This window comes from Dendrobium catenatum, unplaced genomic scaffold (assembly GCF_001605985.2).
Source record: "Dendrobium catenatum unplaced genomic scaffold, ASM160598v2 fragScaff_scaffold_156, whole genome shotgun sequence".
In the NCBI taxonomy this organism is placed as follows: Eukaryota; Viridiplantae; Streptophyta; class Magnoliopsida; order Asparagales; family Orchidaceae; genus Dendrobium; species Dendrobium catenatum.
The window spans coordinates 5,739,421-5,754,315 of record NW_021318618.1 but is presented as its reverse complement, the minus strand read 5'-3'; the positions used below and the strand labels follow the sequence as shown (position 1 = coordinate 5,754,315).

The 14,895-nt window shown below is 33.6% G+C and overlaps 1 protein-coding gene across 1 annotated transcript in view; it reads right to left on the bottom strand.

Annotated features, from left to right (window-relative positions):
* Positions 1–14,895, bottom strand: part of LOC110093939 (RRP12-like protein) — a 35,926-nt gene that overhangs the window by 19,638 nt on the left and 1,393 nt on the right. The window contains 8 exon segments of the mRNA XM_028701397.1: positions 5,444–5,535; positions 6,302–6,322; positions 6,325–6,561; positions 6,648–6,695; positions 6,698–7,015; positions 7,018–7,144; positions 9,494–9,656; positions 13,323–13,503. Coding sequence (XP_028557230.1) covers positions 5,444–5,535; positions 6,302–6,322; positions 6,325–6,561; positions 6,648–6,695; positions 6,698–7,015; positions 7,018–7,144; positions 9,494–9,656; positions 13,323–13,503 — 1,187 coding nt within the window.

The window sequence follows — 14,895 nt, the reverse complement described above, 5'->3', positions numbered from 1 at the left end:
AACAAATAAATAATAAATTCTATTTTTCGAATCTTTACATGAGTCAAGCAGTATTAATCCGGCAACTATACATGCATTGAATTCTTCAAACTTTTAAGGAGACTACAACTAAATATCGTCTAAATGAAAACAATCTTATACCACCCATATGCACTAGCAACAAATACATAAAAGCACAAAAAGACATCCTAGTGGACATGTTTGATACCTCTACCATAAGTTCTTGAACTGCAGATTCTAGTCTTAGGAAATGTCTTAAATCCCTAGTATCAACCTTAATCAAGTTGGAATTAATTAATATCATCAAAGCTGAAGCACTCGTGGCATAATATCATATCATCAAAGCTGAAGCACTCGTGGCATAATATCTAACAGATGATCAAATTTATAAATTATTTTCTATCAGTTGTCGCATTAATTTCAATTTTTAGCTATTTTCTCCAAAATGGAATATCCCTCTAGCTATGATGCACCGACACTCTGTTTTAAGGGGTATGCAGTGTCGAACACATGTCGGACACGGACACGCGTCCGACATGGCGGGGACACGTGTCGAACATGTCATTGGTGTGTCCAATTTAAAAAAATTAAAAAAAAAATCAAACACAAGTGTCCGGTTTATCTTTTGTTTAAATTAAAAAAAATGAAAATCCTACTATTACCGCTGTTTCATAGAACCCTTCACGCTCGACCGACAGCCTTTACCCTAGTCCCGTAACCCATATCTGCGGTCTTCCGGAGCGAATGAGGTGAGCAACGACTGGAGCAATTTCCCGCGAGCAAGGAATCTTCCCTTCCGGCCGTAAGCAACGAATCTTCCTCCCATAAGCAATAAGTGCTTCATTTCTGCGCGCAGCTATTGCGAAGCCGGCGCCAAACCGACCGCAGTAATAGTAGCAAACCTGTAAGTTTATTTCACCATTCTTTTTCTTCAATTTGGCATTTATCTTCATTTATCAATGATTCCATGGATTTGTTCTTTTTTTTTTCCTAAATCAAACCCTAGCTTGTCATCCTACATTTTTCTATTTTATAAGTCTCTATAATTTTACAATAAATGTCATGTAACATTTGATTGTCATGTACAAGTAATTGATTTTTATCAACTCAATGAGCTCTATAACTTTCTGGATGAAAACATTTTCGATTTATACCATCCAGTTTACCAAAAATCCAAATAAAAACAAAAACTGAAATTTTAGTTAATCCAAAACAGAAATTGGTATTCCTCTCATGGCTTGATTCATCCTATATTTGAGTTTATATATAATCTTGTAATATTTAGTATTAAAAAAGAATAAATGAATGTTATTTTTTGGAATGAAGTTCTTATGACTTTGGCAAGAAGATGCACTTTCTTGTGCTTTGTGACCTAATTCATGACAAGAAGTTGTCCATGAAAAGAAGATTCAATGCTACAAATTTGTCATTTTCATCCTACATATTAAGTTAGTTGTATTGAAGAGAAAAAGATATTCAAGCCTTTTCCCTATCATAAATATTATGTTCTAAAAAAATATCAAATATAGAATAAGCCTTTTCCCTTCTTAAGATATTTTAAACAGTTTCCAAAAAATTAGCATTTTCAAATTTTGACCATACATGTGTGTACATTCAGCACATACTTTCTTGTATAGTAGCAAGAGTAACCTATGTTGTCACCCATATGTGAAATTCCGCTAGTGTAGGGAAAATATGTGAAACCTAAGACAAATACAAAGAAAAAAAAGACAAAAAGAAAAAGAAAATTAGCACACAAAAACATACAAAAATTTTAATTTTGTTTAATTAATTGATGGCAAGGTATTGTTATTGCTACTAGATTTTTCACTTTGTTTTGTTATTTAAATAATTTATTAAGCCTTTATTTATTCCATTTAACCAGTGTATTTAAAAGCAAAATGAGCTCCAATGCTGGTGGGAGTGGATTAGGCGAAGGTTCAAAAGAGCCATCTGTAGAAACTGATAAGTCATTATGGATTCATGTAACAAAGTTAGGAAAAACTTTTGGAGGAGGGAATATTTCATTCAAATGCAATTATTGTGATGACATCTACAAATGATCATATTCTAGGGTGAAAGCACATCTATTGAAGATTACTGGCCATGGAATTAAAATGTCCTAGGATTACTACGGCGCAGTTGATTGAATTGAACCGAGAAGTTGATGAAGCTGAATCTCGGATCAGAAGGACACTCCCTAAGGAGATATCTTTGCCATCTACTCAAGGTTCATCCCACACTTCTTCCTCATCCGTTAGAGTTGATCATTCTTTATCATTTAGAAGTGAAGGATTTGAATCGAAGAAAAGAAAAGGAGTTGTCCGTAGTCCTTTAGAGAAGGCTTTTAAATTGCAGCAGCGAGACGAATTGGATGGTGAAATAGCAATGATGTTTTTTTTCTGCGGGACTTCCCTTCAACCTTGCAAGAAATCCTCATTACAAAAATGCATTATGATCAAAATTATATTTTAAACAGTTGATCATTCTTTTTGCATGTAAGAATAACCTTGCAGGATATGCTCAACCTGGTTATAGTGCATTATGATCAAAATTATTGGAAAGGGAAAGAGCACATATTGAGACATTGCTTGAACCAACAAAAGGAATGTGGAAAGAAAAAAGGTGTTATTTTGGTGTGTGATGGTTGGACAGATCCTTAAAGAAGATCACTCATTAATTTCATGACCGTTACATAGAATTACCCTATGTTTATTAAAGTTGTTAATAGTGAAGGAGAATACAAAGATAAATATTTCATTATCAATTTGATAAAAGAGGTGATAGTCATGATTGGGACTTCAAATATTGTGTAGGTTATTACAGATGATGCACTGATATGTAGAGCTACAGGATTGTTAGTTGAGCAAACTTATCCCCATATATTTTGAACACCATGTGTTGTGCACACTTTAAATATTGCACTAAAAAATATTTGTGCAACAAAGAATACAGAGGCTAATGAAATCATATATGTTGAATGTCATTGGATAACAATAGTTGCAAGTGATGTTGTTCTGATAAAAAATTTTATTATGAATCATTCGATGAGACTTTCAATGTTTAATGATTTATCCCACTTAAGAATGTTAGCTGTTGCTAAAACTCGTTTTGCCTTTGTAATAATTAAGTTGAGAAGATTCAAACAAATTAAAAATGCTCTTCAATCTATGGTGATTAGTGATAAGTGGTCTTGCTATCGAGAAGATGATGTTGAGAAGGCAAGGTATGTTAAAAAAAAGATCTTAGATGATTTGTGGCGGGATAATGTAGATTATATTTTGGCTTTCACTGATCCCAATATGATATGTTAAGAGAGGCTAACACAGATAAATCATGCCTACATTTAATTTATGAGATGTGGGACTCTATGTTAGCAAATGTGAAAGAAATTATATACATACATGAAAGAAAGGCACGTGAAGAAGACATAAGTTTTTTTAGCATTCTCTATATCATTCTTGAGGATAGGTAGAGTAAAAGCAATACACCTCTACATTGTTTGGCTCATTCATTAAATCCAAGGTACATTTGTATAAATCTTTTAAATTAATTTAAATTTCTTCATAAATGAACATATAATTTTATACGCTTTGTATTATTTGAAGGTATTCAAGTAAAAAATGGCTTCAAGAAGACCCTCAACGTGTCTCACCACAAAAAGATTTGAAAGTTTTAATTATGAGAAAGATATGCTCGAAACAATATTTCTCAAATGAGGAGAGAAGAAAAATTAATATAGAACTTGTAAAATTCTTTGGATATTTGAGGATTTTGGCGATCAAGAATCTTTGGTGATAGATGGATGATGGATTCAAAAATGTGATGGTTGATTCATGGAGTTTCAACACCGTTTCTTCAAACCATAGCAATAAAACTTCTTGGTCAATTATCATCTTCTTCCTGTTGTGAGAGAAATTGTAGCACATACTCATTGTAAAACCCAAAAATGCCGTCTAAGACCTCGCACGCTTTTCGAAGCATCGCGACGAGGTTTAAGTGAAAAATTCGAGGTTGTCGGTTTTCGAAGGAATAAAATAACTCTACAACGGGCTGAAGATTTAGTTTATGTGCATATAAATCTTCGTCTTCTATCAAGTAAAACCCCATTTTATATGACAGGTAATAACAAGATGTGGCATGTTAATGGAGATGGATTCGAGTGCCTTGATGATATGGGATTATTGGAGGTTGCAAATCTTTCTCTAGATGAACCAGAGTTGGAAGCGATGATATTCAATGATGATGGTATTGAAGGCCAAAGACCATTGACCAACATCTGAATCTAATTCTATCATTCCCTCAATTTAGTTGGACCTTCATGTTATACTAAATGATTTTTTGCTTATATTTTTGTGGTTGTACTAGAAATTTGTACTAAACATCTTTATGTTATAAGCTAAACAAATTATTATGACTTTGCTTTATTATTGATTGTCATTTTTAATATAATGTTACCTTAATTTCTATATATTATATTAAAAAATTATTATGTCATGTCCACGCCGCACCTGTGTCCTATATTTTTAAAAAATGTCGTATCCCGTGTCCGTGTCGGTGCATCATAGCCCTCTACTGTTTACCACAAAAATTACAAAAACAATAATGCACAAGATCAATCGTACCCTTATCAAAGCTGAAATTTTTCTAATGCCTTATGATGCACTTTTTTTCTTGAAGAACTTAAAGCATAACTAGAGGCTCAAATATAATTAGAAGCAAATTAATTAATTAATTAATAATGCCACGGTGACAATAAATTTCCAAATGATTGCTAATATGCTGTTTTAGAATCTTTTGAAATGAATGGATTAGCTCCTATAGAAACTTCCTCAATCTAGAATTTATGTAAAGAACATGGCATGTCTACTACACAATAGAGAACTACAAATACCCTAATCTAAAGATAATAAAAGCAGCTCATTAAGGGGTTAATCGGTTTGGTGTATTTGAAAAGCCTGTAAACTAAATATGGTAATTTAACTGCATTTATTTTGAAGCAATTTTTAAGGAAATGACCTATAAATAAACTTTACCTCATGAAACTCGAATCAAACACAAAAGGCTACTTCTCAATTTTTCAGCTAGTCAAACAGCCATGAAGTAAACCAAGATCTCAAGCATAGCTTTTCTGCTATGGCATCCATTCATATGCATATCCCAAACCAACAGATATAAAAATAGCTCATTGTGATAAAAACAAATGCATGAAACTGCTCCATGAACCTGACGCTTATACTAAAACCTATGAGGAAGGAAAAAAATTAAAGAAGTGTACCCGGCAAGTTGCTTGAAAAATCCAGTAAAAATTACCGACCCTACAAACTTCCTATGTGATATGGTCAGCATTATTTATTTAACATACTAAGCATAGTATAGCATGAAAAAAACTGGAGAAAAAGATAGTACGCATACATTTGAAAACCGCATTGTGCAGACATACTTGCTTTTTATAAGAAATTTCATCAGCAGGATAGCTTTGTATATCAGCAAGATTCCTCATTACTCCCGCCATCAGCTCTGCTGAATGTCTCCCTAAAATAGAATTTTTAAAAAAATGGTATCAGTGCAAACATCAAACTTATAAATAACCTCAATTTAGAAGATGTGATGGTAGGGCTGCAAGCGAACCGAGCCGAGCTGAGCCATGGCAAAGGATGTTCGAGCTCAAACTACTTTAGCCAAAGCCTATTCAAACTCAGCTCGAGCTCGATTCAAGCTTTCATGAGAATGTTCAAGCTTAAATTTAGGCTTGCTCACGTTTGGTTCATTTATGTTTATCAAGCTGCTCATTTTATGCTTATCGAGTTAAATGAGCAGCTTATCAAGCAGCTCATTTTATACTTATCAATTATCATGCTTAAATATGAAGTTCTATGAAGACATCAAACGGAAATGAAAATTTTTGGAAGGAAACTATCTATTTGCTTAACAATTACCACAAATAATGATCAGCAAAGATTTAAAAAAAAAAAAATAAATATCTAAAGCTTAAACCCTAAAACCCACATGCTTCCAATACAGCTGCCGAAGGGACAAAAGACATGACTGTTTCTCACTTAATATCTTTGTTAGTAAGAGCTAGCTAGAATAAGTTGAGCAACTTCATGATGAAGAGTGATAAGCACTATGAACTATCTTCCTAAGTCCTAACTGATTTGAATCCAAAACTAAATTATCAAAATGGATATAAACTATTGGTTTTATATGACGCATCTCTCTGCTTGTTATACTGTTCTCACTCACAAACTACACTTACGTTGATCAAAGAGTAGTGACACTGACTAAAGAGAAACAATACCTAGTTGATCAAATGCAGCAAGATGACCTTAAAACCCACATCCCACACTGCATTGTACCTGAAATCAAGAAAGCCTTCTATAATAGCACATATCTTTTCAATGATTGTGGGACCAGACTTCCTTAATCCTCCTCCATGATTCAGGTTTATCTGTTCAATTCCTTGCTTGATCAAATTCTCATCAAGGCAAGAATATATTAAACTCTTCAGTGCCTCTGTCGCAGCAAAAATAGCTTCCTCATGCTCACCAGCCAAAATTTCTAACAATAAAGTCAACAACACAGCTCACCATTCTACCTGATTACATATCCAAAGGATAACTAAAAAAATCATGTGAAAAACTAACCTCCAAGGGAATTAAAGATTATTGGAAGCTTCACAACACACATATTCCATTTAAACTAAATACACTTTTGGTTCCCAAATTTAGCAGGCGTGCTACAGATGCCAAGCCATCAGCTGATTTCTCTTTTTTAGGTATAAAGTGCGCCAAGGAGCACAATAGTTCGAGTAAGAACTCAGGAGAAAAGTTTGAAGCTTGTCTAGAACATAAAGTCTGCAAAATCTCCATAATACTCCTAGTGACGCTTAATTGTCGCAAATCCAAGAAGTATTTGCAGTATTTCAGAATAATGTTTGTAAATTTTATTGAAATCAGGTCAATGCAGTCCTTTAAAGCATTTAAAATATATAGAACTTCTCTACCTCCTTTGGACTCTTCCCCGGCAGCTGAATTAGTAGGAGTATTGCAGAGGTAATCCCATCACTTGCTAATAACAATATTGTATATCCTTGAAAATTCTGTAAAACATCATGTAAGCAGATATAAGACTGTTTTCTCACCTACAAAGAACTCTTTGAAGCAAAACTAGCATGCCTACAAAATAACTGGAAGTCACTGTCAAATAGGCATAGGATGTAATGCAATAGATCACAGAAGTACATTTATTCTCCAATAATTGTTAGGAATATATAAGTCAATTGCATGAAAGGAAATCAATCAAAAATATTTTGAACATTATAAAGATATTAGTTAGAAAAAAAAATAGAAGGTTAAGCATTTACAAGAACTTACAATAAAAAAAGTCTTCACTTTGATTTTTTTTTTAAATCAAGCAATAAACCTAAAAAACAATTTGTGCAATGTTTCTATCGTGGCAACAATATATAATATCATATTTAAAATAAGTGGAAATTTATGTAAAACTCATGGTCTCCATTAGATGGCTGCAAAGAAGGACAAAAAAAATGGCCCCTGCATAATATGCCATCGGCTGAGGAGACCACGAGTTTTGCATAAATTTTCACTTATTTTAGATATGATGTTATATATTGTTGCCACGATAAAAACATTGCACATTTTTTTTTGTTGCTTGATTTAAGAAAAACCAAAGTGAAAACTTTTTTTTATTCTAATTTCTTGTAAATGCTTAACCTTCTATTTGTTTTTTTTTTAACTAATATCTTTATAATATTCGAAATATTTTTGATTGATTTCATTTTCATGCAATTGGCTTACACATTCCTAACCATTATTGGAGAATAAATGTACTTCCGTGATCTATTGCATTACACTCTATGCCTATTTGATAGTGGCTTCCAGTTATTTTGTAGGCATGCTAATATGCTTCAAGGAGTGTTTTGTAGGTGAGAAAACAATCTTATATTTGCTTACATGATGTTTTGCAAAATTTTCAAAGATCTACAGTATTGTTATTAGCAAGTGATGAGATTACCTCTGCAATCCTCCTACTAATTCAGCTGCCGGGGAAGAGTCCAAAAGAGCTAGAGAAGTTCTATATATTTTAAATGCTTTAAAGGACTACATTGACCTGATTTCAATAAAATATACAAACATTATTCTGAAATATTGCAAATACTTATTGGATATGCGACAATTAAGTGCCACTATGAGTATTATGGAGATTTTGCAGACTTTTTATTCCGAGTGAAAATTTATGTACCCAACATCGATTATTAGTTTTGGACTTTAAGATGAAGGGGCATAAAATAAAAAATAAAGTAAAGCGATATTCTAGGATTAGATGGGGGCATTTAAAGAATATTAACAAAAATATTTTTGAAAGTAAGATTTTAGATCGTAAGATTTTATCTGTGCATGAGGATACTAATGTTATGTGGGAAAAAGTGGCTAGTGATATTAAGAATATTGCAAAATATGTACTTGGAGTATCAAAGAGAAAAGCTCATAATAGTAAAAATAGTTTGTGGTGGAATCTAAATGTGCAAGAAAATATTAAAAATAAGAAGTTTTGTTACAAAAATTGGTTTAATTGTAAAAATTATGATAATTGAGAAAGATATAAAGAGACTCGTAATAAATCTAAAAAAGTAATATGTGATGTAAAGATCTTAGGTTTTAGTGATTTATATAATAGATTAGATACTGAGGGAGAAAGATATATGTATAAGTTAGCCAAATAAAGAGATAGGAGTAGTAATGATTTAATTCAAGTGAAGTGTATTAAGTATGAAGATCAAAAAATATTTTTCTTGGAAGATGATATTCAACAAAGGTGGATGAGATATTTTGCTAAACTTTTTAATGAAAATTGTGAAAATAAAATTGACTATAGTGACCTTAGCATCCTAAATGAAAATACAATTTTTTATTTTTATTGGCGTATTAATAAAACCGAAGTTAGAGAAGCTTTAAACAAAATGAAGGGTGGAAAAGCTATTGGACCTGATGATATTCCAATAGAAGTGTGGAACTGCTTAGGAGATGAAGGAATTACTTGCTTGCTAAACTTTTTAATACTACTTTGAAGACTAAAAAGATGTTAGATGAGTGGAGAATGAGTGTGTTAATTCCTAAAAAAAATGAGTGTGTTAATTCTAGGGGTGTCAATTTTTGACACGACCCGAAGCCCAACCCAGATCCGAGCTGGAAAAATCCGGGTTCGGGTCAACCCGTTTGCGAAACGGGTCTGGTTTGGGTTCGAATTTTTGACCTGTTTGAAAAAACGGGCCGGGTTCAGGTAGACCCGACAACCCAAGATAACCCGAATTGCTCTGCCAATTTTTTTTTCGCCTCGGGTGAACCAACAGTGCACCGCGCCGGATTTGTCTGCGCCTCAACGGCTCAGTCGCTCAACGAGATTGGACTCGACAGGCATCACTCGAGACTCGCGTCAACGTCAACACTGCGCCGTTTGGACTCCGGACTACAGCAATCCCGCCGGCCAAATTGGGCGCGCTGTGACGCTGCCTTGAGCAGTCGAGCCCTAGACTACACGTCTTGACCCAATCTGGCACGCTCTCCTCGATCCAATCCAGCCGCACGACTGCACCAGGCACCTTGAGGGATCGACCTGGCAGCCCGCCGCCTCGCCTAATCTGGCACGCTCGTCCGTTGTTTATCAAACCAGAATTTTAAAAAAATATAGCGGGTTTCCGAGTCATGTCGGGTCAACCCGTAACCCGCGCGGGTCGGGTCCGAGTTGACAATCCTGACTCGTTTATGAAATCGGGTCGGGTTAGGGTCAACCCATTTACAGCCGGGTCAAGTCAGGTTCGACCCGAACCCGACCCGTTGACCCGAATTGACACCCCTAGTTAATTCCTATTTTTAAGAATAAAGGCGATGCACAAGATTGTGCGAATTATAGAGGAATTAAGTTAATGTGTCATACTTTAAAACTATGGGAGCGAGTTATGGAGCATAGGTTGTAGCGTGATACTAATGTTTCTGAAAATCAATTTGGATTCATGCTGGGTAGGTCGACTATGGAAGTCATACATTTATTAAAAGATTTGATGGAGAAATATAGAGAAAATAAGGAGGATTTACATATGATATTTATTGATTTAGAAAAAGCATATAATAAAGTTCCAAGAGAAGTGCTATGGAGAGTTCTTGAGAAGAAAGGAGTTAATAATGCTTATATTCAAATCGGGCTTGTTGTGTGATAGAAAAGTACCCCTCAAACTTAAGGGAAAATTCTATAAGATGGTAGTGAGGTCTGCAATGATTTATGGTGTTGAATGTTGGCCATTAAAAGAGAAGCATAATACTAAGTTAAGTGTGGCAGAGATGAGGATGCTCAAGTGGATGAGTGGCTTTACCCTTAGAGATAGGATACGAAATGAGCATATACGTGAAAAGGTTGGAGTAGCTCCAGTAGAAAATAAGATTAAAGAGAGTCGTCTTAGATGGTTTGGTCACATAAAACGGCGGCCTTCCAATGACCCGATTAGGAGAGTAGAGTTATTAGATTTGACCTATGTTAAGAGAGGTAGACGCAAACCTAAAAAGACTTGGTTATAAAATATTAGGAATGACCTTTTTTTATTAGATTTAAACGAGAATTTGACCTTTAATAGGACACAATGGAGAAAAAGGATTCATGTAGCCGACCCCACGTAGTGAGATAAAGGCTTGATGTTGTTGTTGTTGTTGTTCTTTGCAGCCTTCTGTTCTGAGTTCTCCTAGATGAGAGGCGCTCTCTTGTAATTGCTAGCTATGACTTCCTGCTATGAGATTTCCTTGCTATTGTGACTTGCGGATTTCTTTGACAATGAATTTCTGCCGACATTTTTGGTTCTCTCAGCTGCTATTTTTTGGGAGGGCTACCTATGCAGGATTTCAAAGACTTGTCCTTTTGGAATAAGCCTACGAACACAACTTTTAATTATTTTATTATTTAGAAATTGAGAGTGTTTGTGATTATAGATATGAGTTGTCTAGGGCATGTTAAAAAATATTCTATGATGATTTCTAATTTGATTCAATAGAACTTTGGTTGGATAAAATTCGTTCTAGCACTTTCAAATTTCAAGGGATGTCATATCTCTGTACTGGCATAATTCCTAGGTCTTTTATTTGGTGATTTCTTTTCTTTCTCAACCTAATTCTTGGACATCTAGTAATCAGTCAAATCATGCAACTTAGCTTGATCAAATTTGGCACAACCTGATCTTCGAGTGTTGCATGACTTTCAATGAACATATGATTTTTTTAAAATCCATCATTTCACAATAAGATTCTTAAAAGAGCATTCCTTTTTTAAGAATTTGATCTATTTTTAGTCTTAACCTAAAATGACAAACATTTTTCTAAATTAGAAATGACCCAGTATACATAATTACCTTATCCTAAATCTGCATTAGGAAACCCTAGACACTAGGATATTATGCACCATTTTTGGTGTCAAAGCTTAAAGTTGTCTTTACTGTTAACTAGAAGTAAAACATAATAATCGAGTCAACAAACAAAACACCAAAAGATGCGGAACAAAACTGTTAAAATATGCTTCTAAACAACTACAACATGGCTAATATGATATTCAAAATTATATACCTACATTTAACATGAAATATAATCTTAGAGAATTTTTTAAAAACATGGAATACTTTTTATAAAATATATAATGTCTAATTCATAAGTAGTTTAATTGGTTAAAAATGTTAGTATGATTTTATATCTCTAATTATTAGTGTTTGCTTGTCATTTGGTTTGTAAATAAACCACCAGAAATTGGTTATTGAAAGTTGATAAGTTACTCTAATTTTTGTTTTAACATCATATAGCTTTCGTGTTGCATCAAGAATCAATTTTTCATCTACCCAAGGGTGTTATATTGTAATCAAAAGATTTGTAATCAATTATAATAAAATTTTCTCTTTATTTCCCTCTCGCTCTCTTCCACTTTATGTTTACCCATAAGCTTATCTGGTATCAAAGTACGCAAATATATTACAATTTTTCTATGATCCCTTGCAGTTGTCTTGAAATCACAAGAGATTAATCCGAAAATGATGTAGTGTTATGATCCCTATTTCATCTTGAAACCACATAAGGATAATCATAGTAATGGGGATTGCATTAGTGAAATTGGTTCTAAAGTGTTGTTCAAAAACATGAATCCTAAAAAAGAACAAGGCTAATTGGAATAAAGAAACCAAATTTCAATTGAAACTTTAAATCAAGGAGTGTTGAAAGGTATTCCTCTTTCATCTTTCTTGCTCTTGTAGTTGCTATTAGAGCACCCAAAATAAAAAGCTAAAGATGAGATTGATAAGATCGAAGATCCGAGAAGTTCACATGGAAAAATGACTTCAATATTTTAAGATTAAAAATTAAGGCATTGTTTATACATCAAGTTTTGGATGTGACAATGTCAGAAGAAGTGTTGCAAAAGATAGAAGCAAAAAACCACGTAGATATTGTTAGACAAGGCTTGCGATGCAATCCTCTTGAGTAATGGAGACGAAGTTCAAAGAGAGACTGCTAAGGAGTTGTCCATTAACATTCGGAGGAAACTTGAATCCTTGTACTTTAAAAGGTCCCTTGAAAATCAGTTATGCGTTAAAATGACATTACACGACTAACAAATGGAAGAATCTAAATCACTCAAGAAGCATTTGGATGATTTTAGTAAGGCCATAATGGATTTTAAGATCATTGATTATAAAATCGCGGATGAAGATCTTGTCATGATCCTCTTAAGCCCTTTGCCTACAAGATATAAACATTTTGTAAATACTAAGTTATATGGTTAAACCACTTTTACTATGCAAGAAGTGAAATCTATCCTAAATTCAAGAAGTGAAATCTATCCTAAATCCAAAGAATTACTGAAAAATCAATGGAAAATGTTGGTAATACTATTATGGCTCATGGAAAAATGTGATTTCAACAACAAGCATTAATTAATTTCCAAGTTAAAGTTCAAGAAAACATATGCTTCATTTCTTACAAGGAAGCTCAATTGAAGATGTGCAGTGAAAGCAAATGAAGATGCCTAAAGAAGAAAAACAATCAGACAGCTTGTGATTGTTGAGGGATATTAAAGTGCAGAGGATGGATTCTTGATTTTGGATGCGGTGCTCTTTTCACATGTGCCCAAATTACCTTGGTTTGCATCAAGACAAGATTTGGATGTCAACATGGTGATGCATGGAAACAACAAGACCTGCAAAATCATGGGGATTGACAAGATAAGAATCAAGGTGTTGGATGGCACTCAATGGAAACTACAAGAACTGAGGTATGTACCTGAGCTCAAGAGAAACAAAAAATTCACTAAGAATCCTAAACAAACGCAATAATGAATACAAGAGTGAAGGTGGAAGCTTAAGAGCATACAAAGGCTCATTTCTTGCCATGAATAGAATCTTGAATGGTGGATTGTGTTTCTTGATTGAAAGACCAATCATTGAAGTATCAGTTAATGCAACTGTAAACTCAACAAATGCAACCCAATTAACAAATAATAGACTTGACCGCTAAGTCAAAGAGGAATTAAAGAACTTGAGTCATAAGGTTTGGAATGTATGGACAAGATAAAGAACCTTGACTTTTGTGAGCATTATGTTATAGGGATTACATAAGTTAAAGAAACTCATATTCACACTTGAAGTGCACAGAACAAATGGCGTTCTTACATTCATTCAGACCATCAGCGGCCTTCTCAAACAAGCTCACATAGTAATGTAAGATATTATCTTTCTTTAATTGATGATAATTCAATAAAGATATGCGTACATTTTTTTAAACACAAAAATGAGGCATTCCAAAAAAAATTCAAGGAACGTAAACAACTTGTTGAAAGTTAAATTTGTAAAAAAGTTAAAGGACTAGCAATGGGCTTGATTTTTGTGCTAATGAATTCACAAAATTCTACAAAGAAAAGAGGATATTAAGGCATAACACAGTGAAGATTACTCCATAAGAAAAAGGATCATCAGAGAAGTTCAACAAGATGATTCTTGAAAAGGTAAGATGCATGCTAAGTAATACAAGATTGATTAAAAGCTTTTGCGCTGAAGAGGTTTAGCATTACAATTTATTTGATAAACAGATACTCATCCTCAACCATTGGCTTCAATACACCCAAAGAAGCTTGAAGTGGGAGACCAGCTAATTACTCTTTCTTAATGGTCATTGGATGTGGACCTTAGGATCACATTGATACATGAGCAATAAAAAGCATTTTTATATGCACTTTCATTTGTGAGCCACATGCAATGAAAAGCATTTTCATTGACTATCCTCAATGAATTAAAGGGTATAAGTTACAGTGCTTGAAATCATTATTGACAAAATTTATAATAGGGATATGTATTTATCGAACGGTGAATGGCTAAAATTATTTCATTGAATAAAGCAAAGACAAGTAAATTGATATAAAAGGTTAATGAAGCTTGAGGTGAAGCAACCAAGCAAAAGAGCTAGTTGAATCACATTTTGAAGAATTTGGTTAACAAACTATTGCATAAAGGCTGAGAATTTTTGGCATAGCAAGATGCAAACTTCGACATGCTATCAAGGCCACAAAGTTATGGATAGGTCAATCTCATAACATATAGTTCTGTTATAAATTTGATAAATGAAGATGAAAAAATGAAACAAAAAAGTCATGAATGAATATTAAAGAAGTCGATGGCAACAAATTATGCAAAAAATAATAATGTTGACAGTTGACACTAAAGTAAAACAACACTTGAAATGGAGAAACAAAAGCACAAAATGATAATTAGTTGCAATTGATTGTTTAGAAAGGAGAAGGGTGCTGCTGAATTTGAAAGAGTTAGATTCAAAACAAGATCTCCTATGAGAAATAACGCTC